The 26,900-nt window shown below is 47.4% G+C and overlaps 1 protein-coding gene across 1 annotated transcript in view; it reads right to left on the reverse strand.

Annotated features, from left to right (window-relative positions):
• CLUH (CLUH binding protein of NUMT mRNA) overlaps positions 1 to 26,900 on the reverse strand; it is a 104,814-nt gene that overhangs the window by 51,612 nt on the left and 26,302 nt on the right. Inside the window, exons 4-7 of the mRNA XM_084822676.1 lie at positions 8,456 to 8,649; positions 5,816 to 5,987; positions 3,251 to 3,394; positions 52 to 179 (exon numbers count right to left, since the gene is read on the reverse strand). Of these exons, the coding sequence (XP_084678802.1) occupies positions 52 to 179; positions 3,251 to 3,394; positions 5,816 to 5,987; positions 8,456 to 8,649 (638 nt within the window). The remainder of the gene's footprint in view (positions 1 to 51; positions 180 to 3,250; positions 3,395 to 5,815; positions 5,988 to 8,455; positions 8,650 to 26,900) is intronic.

Raw genomic sequence — 26,900 nt, forward strand, 5'->3', positions numbered from 1 at the left:
AGACGGGAGAAGCCCAACACTTTCCCCACGAGTACAATTCTACAACTCTACCTTCCAGTCTCTGTTCTGAGGTTGAAGGGGGCAGAGGGGCCTCTCTTTGCTCCCTGGCAGGATATGTTCAGGAGGAGTGCAGTCGATCTGCTCCATTTCTGTACCTTTCTTCTTCCGCTTGCCACTGTCTAGAACAAAAACACGGGGGACAGAAAACGGATCAGTGCTACCAACGGGTAAGCTAGCAGGCCAGCCTAGGATGGGTGGCAAAGGTATTCATCAGTGGCCTATTCTCACCTCAAGCAGTGGACTAGAAACTTGCTTTTTAAAAACAGAAAACAACGCATTCTCTGGGACCTGGATTAGCTGCCCAGTGTGTCAAGCTTAGTTCTAAACCCATGACAGGGCATTGCTACTTTAGCCTGCAGGTGCAGGCCTCACAAGACAGAATGCACTTCCATACAAAAAAAAAAAAAAAAAATCCGTTCCACATAGAATGTCCCAGGAAAAGGGGTTCTAGCTCAATTGTCTCCCTGACATGCTACCTTTTTACATGCTCAAAATGCTTTTGCACGGACCTTAAAATACAACATTGTAACATAATATAAAAACGATTTACATACAAATATATAAAAATGGCCCTCCAGATGTTGCTCGACCTTAACCCTACTCACCCCTAACCATTGGCTATGCTGGCTAAGGCTGATGGGAGTTGTAGTACAATGTCTGGAAGGCCACATGTCCCCCACCCCTGGTTGAGAATTACGCCTTAAACGCTGGGCATCCAACGCAGATTCGAGAATGAGTTTCTCTCTTTTTAAAAAAGAAGCAAGTCTCTAGACCTCACTGCCTTCGATTTGCTTTTGAGAACATGCAAGATTTTTTATTATTATTAAATTTGCAGTGTTCAGGACGTAGGACGTATACACCCAACCTGACTGCCACCCCCCATCGCAATTCCTTCCCCAGCGATCTTACTTCTCCTTCTGTAAATGCCCAATTCTGTACCATAGGCACATCTGCTTTATCCTGCAATTGTACCAGCTGAGCACAAATTGGTACTGAGCACAGATCTCAGCATCCCAAAGCATCTTGGCTCCCTAAATTAAAAGTACAGCAAATTTCTAGCTCATGGGACAAAGGAGGGAAGAGATGGATACATGACATTTCCAGTAGGAGCGGTCATGGCAGTGGGTCTGATGTAGGTGGGGCGGTGAATCCGCTCCAGGTTTCAGCAGAACTGGTCAGAACTCTAAAGGAGCTCTGACCGGTTCTGCTGAAACCTGGAGTGGATTCACTGTCCCATGGAGATCGGAGCCACCACCTTGGAGAGCTCATTTAGGCTTCGGACCGGTTCAGACTAAAACCCGGAGCGGATTCACCGCCTCACTGACATCGGAGCCGCCAGCCTCCGCTGGGTGGCGGTGACTGAGGTATCAGTACCCTGTGGGGCTTCTTTTGCCACGTGGCATGTGTAGCAGAAAGAGAACTAGGCAAAAATCCACTGCTGAATGCAATCTGCTGCACATAGGTGGCAGAGTTAAGTTTCTCTTGAAACACAAAATGACGCACAGCCCCGTCTTCTTCCTGCCAGGGCCCAGCCCGGCCTTGAGGTTGGGTAGATCGAAAGGGAAGGAAGGATCGGGAGCAGGGGCGCATGCCGGGAGGCTGGACGGGGGTGGGGAGATCTCCCAAGAACGAAAACCCTCAGCAGAGCAGCATCCTGCATTGAAATAATCAGTTAGAGTGGGGTAAAGCGAGCGCCCCCCACCAAATCAGCACACACATCACAAGCAGCTTCTATTGCCTCTCATAAAAGCCGTTCTCTGCAGAGGCCCTGTCGCGGTAGGACTTTGAGGCCAAGGTCTGAGGGCCCCCTTGGCAGAATGAACAGGAGGGCCCCCAATCGCAGCAGAGCTGGCTTAGCCACATTTTGGAGTGAGCGAAGGAATCATGCATTGCCATCTAAAAAGGGCTCCATCCCTGTGAGACCATTATGTCCAGAGTCTAAAATTACCCAAGAGCAGCACTGCTTCTCCGTGCAGTAAGAGCAGAGGACTGCTCTGCCAAAGCTTCATCCAGACCAGCAGCCTGCCTCCGACAGCAGCCAGTCTCTGGGAAAGAGATGTTGGAGGAATCCATCCGGGGGGTGAAGTTCACAGAGCTTTAGTTAGCTCATGCCCCCGTGACTTCAGCTCATTTTCCCTCAAGTTGGCCTGACTTGATCTGCATCAAGTTGGGCCACCTTGCTCATTTCCATTTTTTTATTTGCATAAAACAATTTGTGCAAACTGCAGCCAAGCCTCGTGCAAGTTGCGCAAACTGCGGCTGAGCCTCGTGCAATTTGCGCAAACTGCGGCCGAGCCTCGTGCAATTTGCGCAAACTGTGGCCGAGTCTCGTGCAATTTGCACAAACTGCGGCCGAAACTTGCGCAAATTGTTTTTTATGCAACCCCCCCAAAACAACAACCAGAAAAGGTTCTCAGATTTCAGGGACCACTCCCTGGCTCAGCTCACAACTACAAGCCAAGTTGGGGGTACCATGGGAATCCATCGCCCCCCAAAAGGACAGACATCCCTACTCTGGGAAGCTCACAAAACAGGGTAGAATGGAAACAGCCCTCCAACATCTGGTCAAGTCAGAGGTAGGCTCCTAATAGGACTGCAACATTTGAATCCACCCCTTGGTCAACTAAGAAAAGGCATCTTCCAATTAATAAAGTCAGACAGAATTATTTTCAACAGAAGTGCTTATAAAAGCTTCATTCGGCTTTCTCTCCTTCGGGGGGATGAGAACATGAAACGCCTCTTGGAGAATGATGCCTTTGGCAACAGATGCATGCATCTCCTAAAACAAAAGCATCTCCCCTCCCCACCTCCGTAGCTTGATTCTCGTACGAAAATGCATGCATATTTAAAATCAACTAAGACTCGTACAATTAATGGACTTAAGATTTAAAATCCGTCAGCAGTCCTAGTGTTCTCTTCCCCATGTTGATCCATCATGGCTGGTGGGAACTAGAGGCACTGCCCCTCCACAAATTTACACCGAGCCATCCCAACAAACTTTGACAAAGAACTGTGCATTGTGGGAAGAGGAGAACCCATCCTGGATCTCCCATGCACCTATGTCCCCCACCTGCGCACAGCTTACGCCACTGACTTAGCACCTTGGTTAAATGCGCCAAGGAGTATAAAGCAAGGCATTTACTCCCACAAGAGAAGGATGTGGAAGATGGGACCATTTTTTCTTGATTACCTCCGAGGTCCCCTTCAGTAAAGACACTGAGGAACGACAGCGAGTTGCAGTCAACGCCGTTGAAAGCGTCTGAGGGATCAAGGCTCTTCAGGAGGTCTCGGATGTGTCGGACGTGTATCCTGGCTTCCCGGACTGTGTATGGTTCTGGTAAGATTTGGGGGAGCGGGGTGGAGGTGGAGAGAAAGGATAAATAACATGTCAGACCTCATCCGGAGAGCTGAGTCCAGTTCTGGGTGCCACACTAGAATGAATGCAGACACAACACACTGGAACGGATTCATAGGAGGGCAATGAAGATGGTCAGGGGTATGGGGCAAAGGTCTCAGGAGGAAAGGTTGGAGGAACTGGAGATGTTTAGCCTGGAGAAAACTGAGCAGAGGGGAGACATGGCAGTCCTCCTCAAAGACGGACGTCTCACAGAAGAGGATAGCGCAGAGTTAAACTATGGAATTCACTACCACAAGACATAGTGATGGCCACCCATTTGGATGGCTTTAAAAGGGGGTTAGATAAATGCCTGGAGGAGAAGGCTATCAATGGCTACTTGTCCTGATGGCTCTATGCTACCTCCAGTTTCAGAGGCAATATGCCTATGCACACCAGTTGCTGGGGAACATGGGTGGGAGGGTGCTGTTGCGCTTGTGTCCTGCTTGTGTGTTCCCAGTCAACAGCTGGTTGGCCACTGTGTGAACAGAATGCTGGACTAGATGGACCCTTGGTCTGATCCAGCATAGGTCTTATGTTCTTATGACTTGTTCTTTGCTCCTCCAGAGGGAAATACTAGATCTAACAGGCTTAAGTTACTGGAGAATAAATTTCGACAGAACTTTAGGAGAAACAGTAAAAGCAGTGAAATGGAGGAGCCAGGGGGGCGGGGGGGGGGGCTTTCCACTTGATAGAGGTCTGCAAGCAGAGGCTGGAGAGCCATATGTCGGAGCTTTCCTAGCTCTGGATTTCATGCAACAAGCAGAGTTGGACTAGAGCAGCCTTTCTCAACCTGGTGTCCTCCAGATGTTTTGGGTGACAACTCCCAGGATTCCTGACCACTGGCCATGATGGCTGGGGTTGCTGGCAGTCAAAGCTGAAAACATCGGGAGGCATGCGGCTGGGGACGGCTAGACCAGAGGTCTCAGAAGGCCCCCTCAAATTCTAGGATACTAGGAGGACTTGCTCTCTCGTGCGGAAATACCTAGACGAAGCACACGCGACTTGGGCACTCTCTTTCTGGAAACATCCTATGCCTGTCGCAGCTTGGTTATTGCATTTATATCCCATCTTTCCTCCAAGGAGCTAGTATAATTCGGGACGATGGGGAGAAAACTAAGCCGCATGAGCCAGGTTAGGCATGAGAGATGACACCCTGCTTAAGGTGTTGTGCCTCCGTTTGGTGATGGAGGAGGACCCAGAACGCCTCAGCCTGGGAGTGTTTGGGGAGGGCCCTGCACATGGGCAGGAAGAAGACATCTGCAGCCCAACCCAGCAGGCCTCACTTATCAATCAGCCTCTGCATAAAAGACATGCCTCAAACCCAGTTCAGGTGCTGGAAACAATGCTGGATGCTCATCCACAGCAGAAAACGTTCCTGCCAGCTCCCAGCTCCCGCTCTGATATTCTCAAACCCAGAACGACTCCGACTATTCTTCAGCGCGTCCCTGTATCGGGTTTTATTTTCCTTGGCTTCAGACTGATACTCCTGGCTTCTTGACCTTGGACTGTTTAAAGACTAACGCTAGCAGCTGCTTATCGCTCAACTCAAGGAATTCACGACGCAAGGTGACGTAGTGAGCTTCATGGCAGCGGGGGGGGGGATTTGAACCCAGGTCTTCCTAATCCAACACTCTAACCGCTAGACCACACCAGTTCTCTAACTGCCAGGCACCTGCCAGGAGAACGCACAGCCATCTTATCCCTTTTCCTAAGAGATCCAAGATTAACCAAGCACTCCTCCTTACCAATTCCTGCTGCATTTCTAAAGTAAAAAGGGAGAGGCCTGACTCCACACAGCTAGGGATGTTGGAGGAATCCATCCGGGGTGGGGGGGGTGGGGGTGCCGAGCTTTCAGCAGCTCGACTCCCTGGACTGCAGCTCGCCTCCCCACAAGTTAGCCTGACTCGACTGCACTGAGTTAGCCCAGTTTGCAAATTTTCCAGTTTTCTCCCCCTCGTAAAGAGAAATTTGCACAAATGGGTATTTACGGAAAAAACCCACAAAAGTCCCCCAATTTCAGGAAAAAGCCCGTGGCTCGGCTTGCAAATGCAAGCTGAGGCAGGGCACCGGGAAAACCTGGCGAGCTCTAAAAGGGCCAGATTTCCCCACAACAGACATCTCTGCTTAGGAGGGTGAAATGCCTCTCCTAAGGCTTAGCTACTGACAGTGAGCTAAAAACATACTGATATTTTTGGGCTCTTTTGCCACTGGAATGCAGCCCCCCCAAGCTTCTCTGAAATGGAATCTGGCCCCAGAAAGACATTCAACTCCCCCCTGCCTTAAGAGGATGGGTGGGTTCCTGTTAAAAGGCTTTCCGGAGCTTTCATCCACCCTAGAATGTGCATTTCCAAGTATTACCTTCTACTACTTTTAACGCCGAATCTTCTTGCAACCCTTCGATGGTCTTCAGCTCAGCAAAGTTATCCAGAACGTTGCCATCGAGCTGCAGAGAGAAGCACGTTCGGTGGCAGGTATCTTCGCGGTCCATCAAAACTTGGTGGATCTCCTGGACCATCTCTTGAGGAGAGACCTTGTCGTGGTGGGTTCGGAGGGGGACAAGGACGAAACAGAACTTATTTACGCCCACTTTCCCTTATAAAATAAAGGTGCTTACAGCTGCTTACAGAAAACGCATACACAAAAAACAAATGCAAACTACTAAAAATCAATTTCATACAATAAAATATTAAAAACCACCACCAAGAGCAGGATAAAACAATTCAAGCATAAAAACCAAGGCGAACTCTAAGATCTCTGAAACAAGAGCATTTATTAGCATCTCCTGAAGCTCAAAAGAAGTTTAATTCTTCCAGTTCAGCAACACCAGCAGATGTCAGAGCTACCATGCAGGAAATGATGGATGCAGCCCTACTTTGTGCAGGGTTAACCACCCTCGGCAAATCTTCTTAAAGAGCAGAACAAAAAAAAAAGTCCCTGCCTATGGACAGCTAGCCTGTCAAGGACAAGGCCTTTTCCCTGATGTGCTATTCTTCTATATGCAGGGTTTCCTCTTTCAAGGTGGTTTGTCTCTTCCAAAACAAACATTTTGTTTGTTGAAGTATTTTAACCCGCTTTTCAATTCAAAGTATCCAAGGCAGCCAACACCTGAAGTACAATATCGATTACTATAATGCACTTTTATATGGGGCGACCCTCAATGCTTGGTCCGGAAGCTGCAGCTAGAGCAGAATGCAGCAGCCAGGAGGCAGAGTGGAGTGCCTAGCCATGCACACATCACACTGGTGTTGAAGCAACTGCACTGGCCATGTACTAGCCAGCAAGGCAAGTACAAGGTATTGCTGTTGGCATATAAAGTCCTGCACAGCTTGGGACTAGGTTGCCCAGATCACCTTCCCTAGTACAGACCTGTGCAATCATTAAGATCATCAGAGGAGGCTTTGCTGAATGTGCCATTAGGCAGCAACCAGGAAGCGGGCCTTCTCGGTGGTGGTACCCACCTTGTGAAATGACTATCCTGGAGGCACCAACTATAAGTTGTTTTAGTTATATTAGTTATATTTAGTTTTAGTAATGCCAGTTAAAGACCCATTTCTTTACCGAGGCCTTCCCTGAGCGAGCATGGTGCCCAGTCTGTTCCAATTATGTGCTGTAGTCGTTTTAATGTTTTTATTAATGTTTTATATACATATTTTAGGAATTATTACGTATTTTAATTATTTGTTAATGCATGTAATGATGTATTTTAATGTTTGATATTTTCTTGTAAACTGCTTAGAGCTGTTTTTGGAAATGGATAGCAGTATATAAATCTATTAAATTATTAATAAATAAATAATAAACAAATAAAAACACATTCCAAATTCATATCCCACTCACAGCCATGAAGTTCAGTGGATAACCGTGCAGGCCAGTCACTAGGCCTCAGCCTAACTGTGCAGGCCAGTCACTAGGCTTCAGCCTAACCGTCTAGGCCGAACCGTGCAGCCATACAGGCCTAACCGTGCAGCCCAACCGTACAGGCCTACCTGTACAGGCGTCACTAGACCTCAGCCTAACCGTGAAGGCCAGTCACTAGGCCTCAGCCTAACCATGCAAGCCAGCCACTAGGCCTCAGCCTAACCATACAGGCCTAATCATGCAGCCATACAGGCCTAACCATGCAACCTAACTGTACAGGCCTAACCGTGCAGGCCAGTCACTAGGCCTCAGCCTAACTGTACAGGCCTAACCATGCAGCCTAACTGTACAGGCCTAACATTGCAGGCCAGTCACTAGGCCTCAGCCTAACCATGCAGGCTTCAGCCTAACCGTACAGCCCTAACTGTGCAGCCGTACAGGCCTAACCATGCAGCCTAACTGTACAGGCCTAACAGTGCAGGTGTCACCAGACCTCAGCCTAACCGTGCAGGCCAGTCACTAGGCCTCAGCCTAACCGTACAGGCCTAATCATGCAGCCATACAGGCCTAACTATGCAGCCTAACCGTACAGGCCAGTCACTAGGCCTCAGCTTAACTCACCTCACAGGGCACCTTTGCTGGGGAGGGACATCTGACAGAACTTTGGCTGAGCAAATGTGTAAACTACTTGTAGATATGGATCCTTATGTAACTAATCAAGTCTCTTTATTTGCGGTGGTTGCTAAAAAGATTAGCGCAAAGGTCCTAAAAAAACTGCTGCTATAAGTTACGCGCACGATGGATTGATCTGATTGGCTTGTCCAACTTCTCCCCACCACCATTTTGTGTGTGTGGCTGTCTCTTTCCTGGAAAAATCGTAAGAGCTTAGGGTTATTTCAAAAAATCAACTGACGGGCACCTAGCACAGTTTAGGGAAATGGAGCACATCTGTGTAATTTTATTCTGCATCTGCCCTGTGGGGAGGAGCGTGGAGCGACGCAACAGCTTAAACAATCAGCATCTAAGGCAGGAGGTGCAACAGCCACGCAACACGGCAGCCCGAACCGCAGTCAATCAATCAGGGTTTGGAAAGGACGGGGACCAGCAACTGAGACCAAAAGGTCTTGCAGAGACACTCACCTGCAGGGGAAAAGGTTCTACTGCTGGTGCATGAACTTTGACAGTGAAGCCAGTGTCCTGGATGACGATGACCTCTTGATCGTTCCCGCTATCTGCGTGGTCTGCTTCCTCGTGGACATCCTGGTTGGACTCCTCTCTGTGGTTCTCGTGCAAGCCATCCCCATTCATCAGGGCTATGCTGGATGGGTGTTCCTCTGGCCACAAGAGAGAGAGAAAATCAGATTTTGAGACCCAGAAAAATCTTTGGCATTAACACCCCACAGTAATGCCACTTGTTGTGGCAAATTCCACGTTAGGCATAATTAGGAAAGGAATCGAGAATACAACTGCCAAGATTGTACTGACCTCATACGAATCTATGGTGCGACCACACGTGGAATACCGTGTACCGTTCTGGTCAAAAAGATATTGCAGAGCTGGAAAAAGTGCCGAAAAGGGCAACTAAAAAGAACCAAGGGGCTGGAGCATCTCCCCTATGAGAGAAGGTTACAACAGCTGGGACTTGTTTAGTTTGGAAAAAGGAGATTAAGGGGAGACATGACAGAGGTGTACAAAAGTACGAAAGGTGTGGAGAATGTGGATAAGGAGACATTTCTCTCCCTCTCATATAATACTAGAAACCCAGAGTCCTCTCACGAAGCTGACTGGTGGGATATTCAGGACAGATAAAAGGACTGCTTCACACAGCACATAGTGAAACTATGGAATTCGCTACCACAAGATCTAGTGATGGCCACCAATTGATGTAATGATGGCCACCGACTTGGATGGCTTTAAAAGGGGGTTAGAGAAATTCCTGGAGGAGAAGGCTATCAATGGCTACTTGTCCTGATGGCTCTATGTTACCTCCAGTACCAGAGGCAGTGAGCCTAGGTACACCAGTTGCTGGGGAACATGGGCAGGAGGGTACTGTTGCGCTCGTGTCCTGCTTGCTGGTTCCTGGTCAACAGCCGGTCGGCCACTGTGTGAACAGAATGCTGGGCCAGATGGACCTTTGGTCTGATCCAGCAGGGCCCTTCTGATGTTCTTATCTTTCTTTCTAAACCAAAAATCCACAAGCGTTATAACCTTGCCTCACTGTATAGGTGTCGAACCTATTTCATCCCGAGGGTCGGTTTCCATTTCGGCTCTCTGGGGCTGCATTGCAGTGGTTGACAAGGGCCTGAGGCAAAAGAAACTGGGCCAAAGCACCAAAAATGCCAGCATATTTTAACTTAAAGCTCTTCATGTCGGTCACTAAGCCTTAGGAAAGGCATTGCCCTTTTCTGCCCTTTTCCCAGCTCTACAGTATCTTTTTTTAGGTGGGCTGACCAGAACTGTACATAAGGGGGCATGAGGGATGTTTATACAATTGTGTGTGGCATGGACAGGTTTTCTCCTTCCCTCTCGTAACACTGGAGGTCAGGGTCATCGAATGCTGGTGGGCAGGAGATTCAAGACTGATAGAAGGAAGGACTTCACGATATATGTAAATAAACTATAAGCTGCTGGCCATCACCACAACCGGGGCGGCAAGTTCCTTAGATCAGGGGTGGGCAGGACTTGCAATAGCCACTGCAGAGATGCACAACCTCAGGACAAATCTGGCCCTCCAAGACTCCCAGATGGCCACCCCCCTTCCCCCCATCATTTGGTAGATAGGTAGGTAGATAGCTAGTTTATTGCTTAAAGCCATAGGCCACCACAATGTACATTAAAAAAAGAGGGAAAGAAAACAAACCAACCAACGAACCGTACAGTCACATATTTAAAAAGGTAAAGGTGTCCCCAACCAGTCGTGTCCGACTCTAGGGTGTGGTGCTCATCTCCATTTCTGAGCCCAAGAGCCAGCGCTGTCCGAAGATGCTTCCGTGGTCATGTGGCCGGCATGACCGAACACCAAGGTGCATGGAACGCTGCTACCTTTCCCGCCGAAGCGGTGCCTATTTGTCTACTTGCAATTTCTTGCTTTCGAACTGCTAGGTTGGCAGGAGCTGGGACTGAAGACGGGAGCTCGCTCCGTCACGCAGCACTCGGGTCTCGAACCGCTGTCCTGCTGACCTTCCGGTCTGCAGTTCAGCGTCTTGACCACTACATATACATAAATTCACACATCCAACAGAATCATCCCTACTAGGCTGTTTGGGCTTTGGCACGTATTTTCCTTGCTGCCAAGGCAAATTTTGCTACCTGGGCAGCGGTAAAAACATCAGTGCCAGAAAGAAGGACGCATATCTGTTCCAAAGGTGGTCTATTTGAGAGGCACTGGAAAATGATGGCAAGAAATTTATGCTGGAGGGAGGACATCTTAGTAAGTAACGAGAGACATCCTCAACCTCCCCAGACAGAGTCTCTGATGGACTGGGGGATTGTCAAACCTTCCCTCCAGGAAGGCAGAGGGCATGCATTGTAGACGCAATGCTGTAAATGATTTCCATAAGTGGGGCACAGTCAGAGTTGTAAAGTAACTCTCCAGGCTAAATGACGTCTTATATAATGGGTACCAGCAAGAATAAGGCACTTGTGAGATTGTAACCAAATCCATCCACTTCGAATAAAGATTTTTGTTTTTCTTTAAGCATCTGCTTTACTCTATCAGAAGCAAAAAAAAAAAAAAGGACTCGGTATCAATTCCATAAGCTTGCAATATAGGTCTGGTCAGGTTTACCCCATCATTTGGTGTTCTCCCAGCTTTTGCAGATTCCCCCACCCATTCAAAACAGGGTGAAATCCCTCTTCTACAGCTTAGTTACTAACAGTGATGCCTTCAAATTACAATACGCTGGATTTTTTAAATATTTTAGGCCCACCCCCTTTCCCTTTAGCCCCACCCCTTCACCTTTGGCCCTGCCCACCACTGGAATTAAGCCCCCGGATAGCTTCTCTTCAATTGAATTCAGCTGAAAGAGGTTCAACACCCCTGATCCACAGTGTATTTCACTAGGTCCACCCATTGGAGCCAGGCACAAAATAATGGCAGATATGCATTTAGAAGCAAGGAACAGCTCCCCTGCCCCCTGGCACCGCCCGGACATGTTTCACCCAGGAATCTGTTTTCTGCACCAGTTCTTCTACACTACCCTTCCTCAAACTGGTGCCCTCCAGATGCTGACCGGGGATGATGGGCACTGGGCTCCAACACAGCTGGAGTGCACCAGGTTGGGGGAAGGGTGTTCCACGTAAACGTCAACCCGATTTCCCCCAAATCCTCTTTCTGCTCGCTGCAGGGAACCAGTTCTGCAAGGCTGGTATGGTATGACGGCAGAGAAGGAGTTTAAACCGCAGATCTGGAACGGCACTAGGCAAAGTACTTTGGCTTTTCTTCTTCTTCTTCTCCTCTCTCTGCGGCTTTGGTGTTGACTAGAAACAGGCGTTCCACCTTATCTGCCTTTCTTCCCTCACCCAAATGAACAACGCCCTTTTCTTTGCCTTGGAGGTATGCCTCTTGAAGGCTGGGGGGGGGGGGGGGAGGCAAGCCAATAGAGGAAGAAAAGAGGCAGAATGTGCTTGAGTCCTGGGGGGGGGGGGGGCGGGGAGACAATGAAAAAGAACAAATTTGGTTCAAGTTTGAAGAACCCTCTTTAATTAAAAACACCACAATGTGGGTGTGGGCACGGTAACCGAGCCCCAAGGCAGCTCTAACCGGTACTCCCGCTGAGATGTGAGGATTGCACAAACCTCGCTAACCAGCCCGCCTCACGCAACGAAGGAGGCCTCGTTGCCGCTCCCCTGCCCGGCGCGCCGCACACATGGTTCTTTGGGTTGCAAAGGGAGAGGCTTTGGAACACCTGGAGACCGGGACCTGGCAGACCCGGGTTCAAGCCCCTGTTTGGCCATGAGTCCTATCAGGTGGCCTTGGGCCACTCCGCGTTTCCACCTATGCCACCCTACAGGGTTGTTGCTACGAGCCTCTTTGGAGGAAGGGCGAAAATTTATATATAAAAGGTGAGACAGCAAGGGAGCGCCAGACTCCCCATTTTCGTGCTAGCTGTAAAAGTGCAGAGGGAGAAAATGCTAGCCAGGCCACTGTATAGGGGGGAAAAACATTATTTCTTTTTCAGATCTAAGTTCCATGCCAAGTTGTGTTTGTGGCCCCAAGTCACACAACTTACATGAACTATGAGGAAGTTTGCTGAATATATTCTGCTTCCTTGGGTCACATGGATCCTGCTACTCCTTTGCCTAATCCGTGACCAGTGTTACATCTGATTCAGCTTCCCTCTGGCTTCTGAGATTGCAATCCACACACTGAGGACTAAAAGCCTGGTGGGTGCTTTAAAAAAAAAAAAACTATTACAGGATGCTCATTTTGGCACTGAATTTTGCATTTATACAGTGCTTGTGGGGAACGCCGAAGCCCAATATCATACAAGAGGCCTTTGCTCGATACAAGGCAGATTCTATTAAGAACCTGGCCACAATTACTCCAGCTTTGGTAACAACCTATATTTGGGCTACCACAATATTTTTGGGCGTGGGGCCGCCCTTGAAGATGGTTTGGAGACTACATTTAGAACAGAATATGGGCAACTGGGACATATCTCACCAGTTTCAAAACTGCTGCACCGTTTCCTCATCCTTTTCCAGACCCGAGTGCTGGTTTCAAACTTTTAAAGCCCTTCAGCGTCTTAGGACCAAGATACCTCAAACTCCACTTCCTGACACTTAAACCTTCCTGGGTATTCAGATCCTCATCCGAGGGCCTTCTGTGCTGTTCGTGGAAAGACAGGGAATGACCCAGGATAGGGCCTTTTTTGTTGTGGCACCACGCATATGGAATTTGCTCATCTGGAACGGTTGGTTATCTTCACCACCAAGTAAGGATTTTTGATCTGACAGATGGGTTTTATCTGGCTTTTTAAAAAGGTTTTCTGTTTTGCTGTTAATTTCTTTTAACGCTGTACTTTTAAAATATATATTGTTGTAAACCACTTTGGGAGGCTGCGTACCTGAAAAGCAGTATATAAATGCTTACGATAACTAAAGAGATACACATGCGTGCCTCTTCCCTTCACCCTGCCCCACAATGTTAAGATTCTTGCCCCAAACACATGTGTTTTGACTCCATTCCCCTCTGCCCATTTCTGAACTTCCAACCCATTCGTAAAATGGGCACAGTGGAAAATCTTTTCCACTTTGCCTCTGCAAGAAAGAAAAGGAGGGTGGCTTTCAGTGGGTAAAAAGGTGAGCAGTATTTCTAGCATTAACACTAGCACTCTTAGGGTGCAATCCTATGCATGTTTAGACAGAAAAAATGCTGGGGTTGTAGGACTGTTTTCTGTTTAAACATGCACAGGATCACGCCCTTAATCTAGGACATTAGAAGAGGCCAAGCAGCCTCCTCCTTGCCAAAAAGGACAAACACCGTCAAGCCAAAATTGCAACATAGCAAGATCAAAGGGCACGAATAGAAAGGAGGTGGCATTTTTGCCCTGTGTGACTGGAGAGGGTGGGGATGGGAGAAGATGGGCTAAAGGAAGCAGGATGGCTTCCTTTAGAAGAGCTCCCACTCAGAGAACACACATCGCTTTATTTGGAGGACCGCTGGAGTTTATGTGGAACCATCACACCGCTCTGCGTGGCGGTGCCCCCACACGGGACCTGGGATATTTGGAATCCATCGTAAAATACATTGACTTCCGTTTCTTTCAGGCGTGACCTACCACGAGCCCTTGGCAAGGCAAGGGGGAAAAAAAGACACAGACAAGTTACGGCAGATTACGCACATGAACGTTAGCAAAGGAAGCCGCCTTGTAGCAAGCCAGTCCCTTGGCCTTCCTAGGCAAGTATGGTCTCCTCTGATGGACAGTCGCTCTCCGAGGTCTCAGGAGAAAGGGGTCGTTCCAGCACCTGCAAACGCTGAAGGCTGAACCTGGGACATCCTGCATGCAAAGCATCCGCTCTACCGCTGACCTACAGCTCCTTCCCAAGCACAGTATTACAAATATGCCCCCAAGCATCCCTTCTATGCAGCATGCCTACATAAGCAATTTGCAGCACAAGCAGATGGCATAAAGTTGGGGGGGGGGGAGAAGAGGAGGAAAAACTACCTGCCTCCTAGTTTTGCAACCAATTCCCAGTTGCATGGAGGACGTTCTGCCTCGCTGCAGGCAACCAGACACACGACTGTTTACAGAAACAAAATCAGGCAAACCTCACAGAGGTTTGAAGACTGGTAGCTGAATGCCATGATTCATGGACGGGGTGGGTGGGGAGTCTTAAGAGTGCTTCCGGGGAAGGGATTCCTGCTTAGGCTCTATCACATCTCCCTGGTCTACTGGTAAAAGGAGCCCGTGCGGTTTGCCCCACCAGTTGCTGGGGAACATGGGCGGGAGGGTGCTGTTGTGCTCGTGTCCTGCTCGTGGGGTTCCCGCGGGCAGCTGGTTGGCCGCTGTGTGAACAGAATGCTGGAGGAGATGGACCCTTGGTCTGATCCAGCAGGGCTCTTCTTAAATTCTTAATTGCCAACCTTTCTCCAAATACCCAATGAAAAGGTTGAAGATGTACTCCCCACGTGCGCATACCGCCCCTTCACACATGTGAACATCTCCTAGGAACACAGGAAGCTGCCTTATACCAAGTCAGAGCTTTCATCCATCTAGCCCAGTGTTGTCTGCACTGACAGGCAGCAGCAGCTCTCCAGGGTTTCAGGCAGGAGTTCTTCCCAGCCCTACCTGGGATCGAACCTGGGACCGTCTCCTTGTAAAGCGGATGCTCTGCCACGGACCTACATCCCCGCCTCCAAAGAGTTAAACCACACCAACAGCAAGAGAAGGTTCCAAGTCCTCTCCCTGGTTATTTGATCACTGGGTTTTACCCCCTCTTCGCCAACGGTTGCTCTCCTGTCGTTTGCAACTGTAAAAGGCATTTGAATGGCGCCCCGAGCAGTTAGACCTGCCGTGTAACAGGCTACATTAAACATTAACCCATATGGCCCGAAAGTACACACAGGGGATCAATGTATTGGTGGGGGCAGGGGACGCACAGCAAATTCCTAGTTAAAATATATCTGAGAAGCTTGCAGATTGTATAAGATGTTTCAAAAAAGAGTTTGCAACAGTCCTGCACTGAGCAAGGGGCTAGACTTGATGGTCTTACAGGCCCCTTCCAACGCTACTATGCTATGATTCTATGAAGCTGGACAGGCATCTGTCAAGGATGCTTTGGACTCCTGCACTGAGCAGGGGGCTGGACTCGATGGTCTTATAGGCCCCTTCCAACCCTACCACGCTAGGATCCTATACAGCACCCAAGCCCATCCAGAATATACCCTTGTTTGTGCTACGGTGTAACTGCAAGATCCTTCTGCCTTAGATCTCAAACAGCCCTTCAGGGGGACCCCATGCTTAAATGCGAAGGATTGCACAGAACCAGGATGGCCTAGTGCTAAAAGACTGGCCTGAATACAGCAAGCTGTCTTAACTAGCCCATCTTTTGCTCCGGCCAGCAGCAGCTCCCCAATGTCTTCCCCGACACTGCTAACCAGCCAGCCTTTTAACACTGAACCTTGGACCTTCCTGCATGCAAGCAAGCATGTGCCCTACCCACAGAGATTAGTGGGCAGGGGAGAGAAAGACTCGTCACATGCTCTTGCAGTCATTGCTGGCACTTCTGCGATTAGGGAACAATTTGGTGCACTCCAGCGGTGCTGGACAGTAGACCAACACATCTGGAAGGTGCCAGGTGGGGGAAGGCGGATTGAGGCCTTCAGCTCTGTGCAAACGATACAGGTTGTTGTTGCTGTTTGCCACAGAGATACCAAGAGCAATGCGCTTCGTGCCCATGGAGCATTGCGCCCTGTTGCCTTTGCCAGAAACAACTGTGGATTCTTCCCCTATTTCCCCTCCCTCTATTTCTGCTTTGTGTATGTTTTTAGGTTGCAGGAATGCAGACGGTGGTGGATTCTCACACACACACACACACACACACACATGGGGGACATGTAACAAAATGCTACAGTGTTGAGTGCTCCACTCCGCCAGCAATGCCTTCTCCCAGGATACTCCATTCCACCCTGCCTGCAGACACGCAAGAATTCTGTGGCCACTGGGCATGCTCACTCCTCATTGGGCTGTTTTGGGGTATTGCCCCTCTTAGGGGGTTTTCTTTCCCCCTAAATATTTTGTGTACTTCTGCAAATCTTGGGGCTCTAGCAAGCAGGCTGACACGCGCTGTGCTGCAGACTGTCGACTAGTCTTTGGATGTGCCATGGGATTTACTCTTGTAGCCACCATGTGGAGAGGTAATGGATTCGAATCTCCTCCTGTGCTCTCACGCAGCTGTATCACACCAGCTGTATCATGTGGCTGGGTCCTAGTACTTTTGCACCCATCACACAAGGGCTTATGGTGAATAGGATACCATCCAGGTGGCCACCTGAATCTGGTAGGGGAAGTCACCCCACAGACCCCTAACCCAGAAGCTTTCTTCTTTCTCCTCCTTTGCTTGGATCACGGACCTACTTGTCACTCAGGATCAACATCATGCTAATCTTAGAATCCACCACTAAGGAACAAGCTCCTTTATCTCTATTCATGCCTTCATCTTCTTGCGTGGAACAGGAAGAGGCCTTTGGAACGACCTGGATCCTCTTTCCAGATGCTCTCTAAGCGACCAGACCAAAAGACAGAACCAACTTGGCTAATGCAAACTACAATCCCAGGATCAGCTGAAGCGGAATCAGAACCCACGGTCTCACCTGTCCCCAGGGCTTCTCGGCACTGGTGTGAATTGGAAGCTGGCAGCCTGTGACCGGCATCTGCTCTGTCATCTGGTCCTGCGCTCATTTCCAGCTTGTTTGTTTGAAAGCCTGAGCTTAGATCGCGGGGGACCTCACAAGCCCGGAAGGCTTGATGCGACCAAGAATAGTTTGGAGGCCGTGTTGACTCTTGCTCAAGGTCGGCAGGAAGGACATCCAGAACACAAGATCCCAAGCCCTGCTGCAGCAGGCCGGCAACAGTGAGTGCCTGGCAACTATCACAGGCCTTGGCCGGCTGTCCGTCGCTATTCCCCTCCGCTAAGTCTCTGTCCACCTCTTCCTCGCTTTGCAGGTATGCACACGGCCCACTGCCAAGGATAATATCTGAGTACGCCACTGAGCACTCAGGGGCACCCATCTTGGCTTGGATTTGGGGAGTGCTCTCCTGAGCTGCAACGGGAGCTGTCGACAAGAGGGGTGACCTCTCGTCCAATGAATCCTCCTGCGGTCCCTGGAAGATCAGACTGGCGATACGTTGACAGCAGCTGGCAAGGAGGCTGTTCCCCATTTATTTCCCAGTCAGAAGGGATGCATTAAACCACCTCAGAGACCCCTTACGTTCAAAGCGACACTCTCAAAACATACGTGATCTGGATGCTGAAGTATTTCTTTAGCATCCTCCTGTTCTTCTACAGAGCCTTAAGGAAAAGAAGCACGCAGACCAAGTCAGTTCAATAAGCAGAACGCACAGACACACTCCACTTTGGGGAACAGCAACGGGAATCGTCGTGGGTGGTTCTTCTCTTTGGCCAAAAAAATAAAATCACCAATGACCAACAGACTCTGCATTCCCACGGTGGAGATCCAGCTGGAGTTTCCTCCAGCGACCTTCAGCTGCCACAAAAGGGGACTCCAAAGAGCCGCCCAGCCAAACCACGCGAGGAGATACCGCAATGAGAAGTCTCTCCTCCGTTGCCCTGGAAATGAAGTCCCAGCAAAGCATACCTCTTTTCTTTCCACCCTGAACTCTGCAAGAGACTGAAACCAGGAGCACGGTGGCAGCTTCAAAGTCAGTTATAAATAGAGCCCAGAGCACAGGCTCTCTCCCTATGCGGAGTGGGGCTGCGCTGAAGGGTTTCGCCTCTGCCAAACAAATGGGGTGGGTTGAATGACAACAGCCAAGGCATGCTTAGTTACTATGACATGCTTAGACTTCCACACAGCCATCCATACTAAACAGACCAGGAGAAAGGGGATTATGGAACAGAAAGTAGGTTGCAGCCTTATTTCTCGCTGAAGTAGTAAAACTGTGTCCGGACAGTTATGACTTCAGGCGCCAAGGGCGGGCTTGCATGATGGAATGCTCCCCCAAGCAAGTAATAATAGTAATTCCCTGCACATAGAAAGCGATCAACTCAGGGAGGAGGATTCTACCCTAGCCTTCTGCCTGACATGTTAAGAATGTAAAAGCCCTGGTGAATCAAGGCCAAGGGCCCATTTAGTTCTTCTGGGAAGCTCATAATGTGCTATTTCAGTTTGTCACTTTTCAAACATTAGGTTGAGATTAGTCAAAGGTACTTAAATTAAGTATGTTTGGTTACCGTTCCAAATAGTCTTTCCTAGTTAAGTAAGCTCTCAAAAACTTTTCCTTCAGATAGGATTTCCCTAAACTCTACCCCTGAACAGAAACAGGTTTAGGAGTTTCCCTAAACTTCCTTATGAACAGGAACAGATGCTCTTTCTCTGCCTCCAGTTCTTCCTGCTTCTTTTGGCTTCTAGGATGGTTCAGGTGTTTCAGAGACTACTTGCTGAAGTTCTCTCTGGTCAGACATAAAATAGGAACCTAAAATGTATTACGTATAACTTGGCTGGCTCATAAAATTATCATGATTGGAATATTAAGTTCAAAAGTATAGTTTATTCAGACAATAATTACAAGTTTACTGAGTTTACTTTTAAATGTTTTTAATTTGACAATTTTATGAGCAAACCAAGTTATATATAATACGTTATAATAGCAGCTTGCCATGGGCTGTTTCCCCCTTAATCCTCCCACCCACCCACTCCTGGCACGTATCCCAGGTGTCTTTGCAGCAGAAATCCTCGTTTCCTTGTTCCCTTCATCAGGACCCTTTCTGCAATTGGTCCGCTGGGACTGCCAGCTCACAAGGGAAACTATCCCCCCTGCATCAGACCGCCAAATGCATATAGTTTTCTGAGCCCCTATGAATGCATAGTACGAGTTCACAAACTTTAATTTTTTTTTTAATTGCACAATTGTCTTGCACAAATGCACAGGAGCATAAGGCCACCTGTCCATTATTTAGCCCAGCACACCCATATCTCCCCTTTTGTCAATGTCCTTGTCAATTTCATGCTCTACTTTGGTGCTTGCCTTGCTAGCCAATACCTCTTTTTTTTCTTTCTTTTTTTTAAAAAAAGGCTGCTTCACATACTACCAAAGTAATTACACCCTCAGGAAAAGTTTTCGGCTCTCCACCCTGCTTTGTGTTTGCGTTTCCCTCCGCTGGGCTCCATTGTTAACTGTCAGATATGCATATGGGTTAAAGAGCATTAACGGCAATCAGAAAAGATATGCAACTTTCAAGGAAAAGATATCCAAATTGCAAGGCTGAGCAGAGAGTGAGGGGAATGGTAAAGATACGCAAATTTCAAGGAAGACAAGTGAGGTGGATCGGTAAATATCTGCAAATGTCTTAGCAGAATGCAGAGGGGGAAATTACACAAATTTCATAGCTGCGGGCCTTTGAATGTGTGCACTTGCACAAGACCGAAAAAAATAACGATGAAAAAAAATGTTGTGAATGCGTTTCGGACACACTCTGGTGTCCGTTCTTCTCGATTTTTAGGAGCACGGGGCAAAGGACGCTGACAGGGGATGAGGGAGGAGGGTGGTGGCACTAGAGGGATTGCGACGAGCGGCAGGGGTTTTCGCAGGTCATGCTGGACAGTTCTCTAGCCAATCCTGACAACCCACAATGAAGTCGCCATGCCAGGTTTGGATGTCACGGCAAGCCACCACGAACAACCCAACAATGAACCATGGGTTCTCGGGGTTGCTTGTTCGTGGTAAACAACCCACAACGAAAAAACTGCTCCAGGTTCAGATGTCACGACAACATACCCTGAAACAACATGGTAACAACCCACCGTGGCTTATCACGTCGTGCAAACCAGGTCAGTAACTGCTACGGAGCACCTTTCTGTTTGCTAAAACAAAACAAAAACATTCAAGGGCATGGCAGGGGCCATATGCAGCCCACGTGTTGCTCACCCCTGGTATATATCCTTTTTTTAAAAAAAATACTTTTTATTCTATTTTTATCTTTATAAATGAAATAAACAGTACCAACAACCTAATCAGTATCTAGTTTCCCAACAATACAGTATTCTTATGAGGACACAGCAATAACAAAAAAGAGAAAAAAATGAAAACAGAAAACAGAAGGAGAAGGAAGAAGAAAGCAAGAAAGAAAATGAAAAAATATATTTAAAAAGTTACTTAAAAGGATTAAATTTAAACTCCATTACGCACAAAATTCAAATACTATTCTACTTAATAATTATACCTATAACACTGGCAATGTTACAATTCAGTACAGCACAGATAACCAACCTTACAACCTTGTGAACCGCCCAGAGAGCTTCGGCTATTGGGCAGTATAGAAATGAAATAAAAATAAATAAATAAATAAATAAACAAACCATATCATCAGTCTTAAAGCAAGGAAGCAGGCCTACAATTCATTTCCAATAACCACATATTGCCCTTCAGTTAACACATAATAGTAGAGCGTAACAATTTAACCAGCCTGAAATATTACTAACCAGTCATACTAATGATAGTAATAATAATAAAAAGGAAGGAAATGAGAAAGGATAAATAATAAGTCACTAATAAGTTTTATATTGTTGTATAATAATAAAGCTTAAAATCAACCTTACAACCATCACGAATATATTTTGTACTAGATATATAAATGAGGTGTATATCCTTCTTAAAGTGCAGTCAGCGTGGAGAATAAGCAAGTGTTGACATGCGAGTCATCGGACATTCCCCAACCCAGTCCCAAAACTAAGTTCCCACTATTAAGGGGTGGCGGAGAAGAGGTTAGCGGGAGCCACGAGTACCTGTAACTGAGTCTAAATCTTGGAAAAAGTGGAATGGGAAATATTTTACTTCTGTTCTTTTCTTTTTTAAGGGAGAAGAGAAAAAAGAGTGATGCTAGCTGGAGACTGGTTTCAGTTTGACAAGCCTTCAGCCTGTCTAAGCCAGTACTTGCTGGCAAAGTGCTCACTTCTCATGCTCCAGCCAACAATGAAGGTTTTGGTGCTTTTTCCAGCAAAAGGGTTTTAACTGGCAGTTCCGGGACCTCAGTAGTGAAGAACTACCAAAAGGTCTACAAATTTAGCAGACGTATTGGTGACCATGCAGAGGCTGCCAGGAAAGTTTCTAAACATTCATCCATAGGAATAGTCCTTTTAAGAAGTTACTTGTGGTCCTTCTGACAAGTTTAGCACAGGGACTACATGGTCTAAGATCTGGACTTTCTCCCTGAGATGTGGAGAACGTCTACATCTCTGTAGAGATTTGAGAGATTCCAAGACTGGTCTGTCATAACAACCCCCCCTCTCCCCGGTCGCGACTTGTTTTAGTAATATTATTTTTTCACAAATCTGTTGACCGGTTTGAGCTCTGGAAGAATGGTTTGTGTTTTAAATTAAAAATATATGTGTTGTAAATAAAGGAGGGAAGGAGCACCTCCTTCAAAATGGTGTCCTGCTCAATACGATGGGATTGGAAGAGAGGGGCTGCTGTAGAATAGTCACACAGCGAAAAAGCTGCAGGTGGCTAAGAGGCCCCACACTGGACACGCTTATTATGTCTCAGAGGAGCAGGGATGGGGAAAAACTAGATTCACTGGCTACTAGAGTCAACATTTGGATACCAAGCCCGGGCAAATTTGTGGAACCCCATCTCCTGACAACGAACACCTGGATGTAACAGAAAATTGGCACAATGTCTTGTAGGCCCCATCTACGCTACAAAGATAAATTCAAATCAAAACACATGCAACTGTCAAGGTTTCATAGGAACCTACCTTATACAGACTCAGACATAAGAAGAGCCCTGCTGGAAGAGACCAAAGGCCCGTCTAGTCCAGCATTGTCTCCACACAATGACCAACCAGATGCCTATGGGAAGCCCACAAGCAGGACATGAGTAAAACAGCGCCCTCCCAGTTGTGTTCCCAGTGAATCCCAGGATTCAGAGGCATACCGCCTCCAATACCGGAGGTGATTGTCAGGGAGGAGTCTCACCCCTTTCATATGTCTGACAGCTCTAATTCTGAGTCAGAGTCAGAACTGCTAGATCAGAGCCTGGAGGAGGGACCCTCCCTAGAGCTCCTAGACGCTGGGAGAGATCCCTCTGAAGGCCTTGACAAACAGATGGCCCAGGCTGGGTCCCTGCCCCCCCCCCCACTGTGAGAACTCAAGTTTCCGACAAGGGGGAGGAAGGGAATGTAAACTGACCTTTTCCAGTCTTGTGGCCACTGTTGAGTGATCTGAGAGTCACTAGGGTGCGACTTGAGAGATGCTAGGGCGTGTCGCAAAGCAGGAGAAGTTAGGGACAGGGCTAATGCTCCACCAGGATAGCCACTCTTAGAAGCCAACGTAGGAGGGAGCCACCCTAAGGGAGATGCAACACTGTGAAGCAAGCCTGGTGGGGAGGTTCGTACCCAAACTGAAATCAACTTCTCTACACTCTGGTTCGTCTCCTCTGCTTAGAGACTGTTGATTAGTCATTTAGGGCCTGAGGGAGTCTGAGAGTTTCCTTGAATCTGCATTTGAAGAGAGGTTTTGTTGTTGTTCAGTAAGTCGTGTCCGACTCTTCGTGACCCCATGGACCACAGCATGCCAGGCCCTCCTGTCCTGCACTCTCTCCCGGAGCATGCCCAAGTTCATATTCATTGCATCCGTGATGCTATCTAGCCATCTCATCCTCTGCCGTCCCCTTCTCCTTTTGCCTTCAGACTTTCCCAGCATCAGGGTCTTTTCCAGGGAGTTTTCTCTCCGCATTAGGTGGCCAAAATATTTGAGCTTCAGTTTCAGTATCTGTCCTTCCAATGAGCAGTCAGGGTTAATTTCCTTTAGGATGGAGTGATCTGACCTCCTTGCAGTCCAGGGGACTCCTAAGAGTCTTCTCCAGCACCACAGTTCGAAAGCATCAATTCTTCGGCGCTCAGCCTTCCTTATAGTCCAGCTCTCACAGCCATACATTACTACTGGGAAAACCATAGCTTTGGTTAGACGGACCTTTGTCAGCAAGGTGATGTCTCTGCTTCTTACTATGCTGTCTAGGTTTGCCATAGCTTTCCTCCCAAGGAGCAAGCGTCTTTTAATTTCATGGCTACAGTCACCGTCTGCGGTGATCTTGGAGCCCAAGAAAGTAAAATCTGTCACTGCTTCCATTTCTTCCCCTTCTATATGCCAGGAAGTGATGGGGCCAGATGCCATGATCTTCGTTTTTTTAATGTTGAGTTTCAAACCAGCTTTTGCGCTCTCCACTTGCACCCTCAACAAGAGGCTCTTGAGATCCTCTTCGCTTTCTGCCATTAGAGTGGTATCATCTGCGTATCTGAGGTTGTTGATAATTCTCCCAGCAATCTTAATTCCGACCTCTGATTCATCCAACCCGGCGTTTCTCATGATGTACTCTGCATATAAGTTAAATAAGCAGGGCGACAATATGCAGCCTTGTCATACTCCTTTCCCAATTTTGAACCAATCGGTTGTTCCATATCTGGTTCTTACTGTTGCTTCTTGACCCTCGTACAGGTTTCTCAGGAGACAGGTAAGGTGGTCTGGTACTCCCATCTCTTTAAGAATTTGCCACAGTTTGTTGTCATCCACACAATCAAAGGCTTTAGCGTAGTCAATGAAGCAGAAATAGACGTTTTTCTGGAATTCTCTTGCTTTCTCCATGATCCAGTGAACGTTGGCGATTTGATCTCTAGTTCCTCTGCCTCTTCGAAACCCAGCTTGTACTTCCGGTAGTTCTCGGTTCACATACTGCTGAAGCCTAGCTTGTAGGATTTTGAGCATCACCTTGCTGGCATGTGAAATGAGTGCAATTGTGTGGTAGTTTGAACACTCTTTGGCATTGCCCTTCTTTGGAATTGGAATGTAAACTGACCTTTTCCAGTCTTGTGGCCACTGTTGAGTGTTCCAAATGTGTCGGCATATTGAGTGCAGCACTTTAACAGCATCATCTTTTAGGATTTTAAATCGCTCAGCTGGAATACCGTCATCTCCGCCAGCTTTGTTGTTAGTAATGCTTCCTAAGGCCCACTTGACTTCACTCTCGAGGATGTCTGGCTCAAGTTCAGTGACTGCACTATCATGGCTATCAGGGACATTCAGATCTTTCCTGTATAGTTCTTCTGTGTATTCTTGCCACCTCTTCTTAATCTCAGCTGCTTCTGTTAGGTCCCTGCCTTCTTTGTCCTTTATCATGCCCGTCTTTGCCCAAAACATTCCCTTGAGATTTCCGATTTTCTTGAAAAGATCTCTAGTCTTTCCCATTCTATTGTTTTCCTCGATTTCTTTGCATTGTTCATTTAAGAAGGCCTTCTTGTGTCTCCTTGCTATTCTCTGGAACTCTGCATTCAGTTGGATATATCTTCCCCTTTCTCCCTTGCTTTTCGCTTCCCTTCTTTCCTCAGCTACTTGTAAAGCCTCATCAGACAGCCACTTGGCTTTCTTGCATTTCTTTTTCTGTGGGATGGATTTCGTTGCTGCCTCCTGAACAATGTTACGGACCTCCGTCCATAGTTCCTCAGGCACTCTGTCTATCAGGTCTAATCCCTTAAATCTATTCGTCACCTCCACTGTATGTTCATAAGGGATATGATTTAGGTCATACCTGAACGGTTTAGTGGTTTTCCCGACATTCTTCAATTAAGCCAAAATTTTGCAACAAGAAGCTCATGATCTGAGCCACAGTCAGCTCCAGGTCTTGTTTTTACTGACTGTATAGAGCTTTGGCGGCAAAGTACATAATCAATCTGATTTCGATATTGACCATCTGGTGATGTCCATGTGTAGAGTCGCCTCTTGTGCTGTTGGAGAAGAGAGGCTAGTCTCTAGCAAATAAAGTCCTGAAGCTTTGTCTAGTGTGGCGTTGATTGCGAAGGGGAAAGACGATCCATTCCTCACGCATATTGCCAACTCGACTACTAGCCATTGGTAGCCTTATCCTCCATGCATTGGTCTAATCACTTTTTAAAGCCATCCAAATTGGTGGCCATCACTACATCCTGTGGAGCAAATTCCATAGTTTAACTATGTGCTCTGTGAAGAAGTCCTTTCTTCTATCTATCCCGAATCTCCCACCATTCAGCTTCAAGGGGTGGCTCCATGGTCTAGAAGACACTTTCTCTACACTATGCGTAGTTTTATACACCTCTGTCACATGCCCCCTCCCTTACTTAACTTTTTTCTAAGCTTAAAAAGCTCCAAACGCTGCAACCTTTACTCATAGGTCATGTTGGTTGCCCTTTCTGCACCTTTTCTAGCACTACAACATCCTTTTTGAGGTGCAGTGACCAGAACTGCAAACAGTACCCCAGGTGTGGTCCCACCATAGATTTGTACAAGGTCATTATGATATTAGCAGTTTTATTTTCAATCCTTTCCTAAAGATCCCTAACACAGAATTTGCCCTTTTCAGAGGAGCCACCTACTGGGTTGACATTTTCATCCAGAGCACTTCCTTGGTCAGTCACCGCCAGCTCAGATCTCATAAACTTATCCTTGGAAGTTGGGAAACGTTTCTAAAACGCTCGTCCATAGGAACAGTCCTTTTAAGAAGTTACTTGTGGTCCTTCTGACAAGTTAAGCACAGGGACTACAAGGTCTAAGATTTGGTTTTCTGCCCCGATGTGCATCGTGTGACAACTTGCTTGCATATACCCTTTTAATCACTGGAAAAGACCCTGATGCTGGGAAAGATTGAAGGCAAAAGGAGAAGGGGGCGGCAGAGGATGAGCTTGAGCACACTCTGGGACAGAGCGGAGGACGGGAAGGCCTAGCGTGCTATGGTCCATGGGGTCACGAAGAGTCGGACACGACTTAACAACTGAACAACAATAACAACACCCTTTTAATGCCCATTTGCCCAGTTTGGAGAGATCCTTTTGGAGCTCTTCACAATCCCTTTTGGTTTTAACCATCCTAAATCATTTGGTGGCATTGGTAAACTAGGACAGCTTACTGGTCAACCCTAAATCCAGGGTTTCAAGGGAGGAATGCCCTCTCTGGAGATGACCGAGACATATGTATACAAAGCATGAGCTCTCAACATGTTGCTACGGGGCAGATCCTCCCCGTGAACATTTTCTACCGCTATATTTTTATGCTGGAATTTCTTGATTTCTAAAAATGCATTTATTCATAAAATTCGTAACTTCATGAACACACACAATACTAGATGAACTGTTTGATTTTTCTTCTGACAACTCTCACTAGGAAGTGTGCAGGCATAAATGCATAGTTTTTAGGGCATGCTAGAGTTAGTATGAACTGTTTAGTGCCTTTGTTCCCCCCACCCCAAAATTTATTCAAATGTTAGTGTTAGGATAGTGTGTGCTATTGAACTGTCATGTCTTCAAGTAAAAGCTTTGGATCTGTTTGCATATTTTAGAACATGTATACCCCATTAAATACATTTAATTGAACTGTGTT

This window comes from Heloderma suspectum, chromosome 16 (assembly GCF_057233095.1).
Source record: "Heloderma suspectum isolate Gila_16-S chromosome 16, 16-S_ref, whole genome shotgun sequence".
In the NCBI taxonomy this organism is placed as follows: domain Eukaryota; kingdom Metazoa; phylum Chordata; class Lepidosauria; order Squamata; family Helodermatidae; genus Heloderma; species Heloderma suspectum.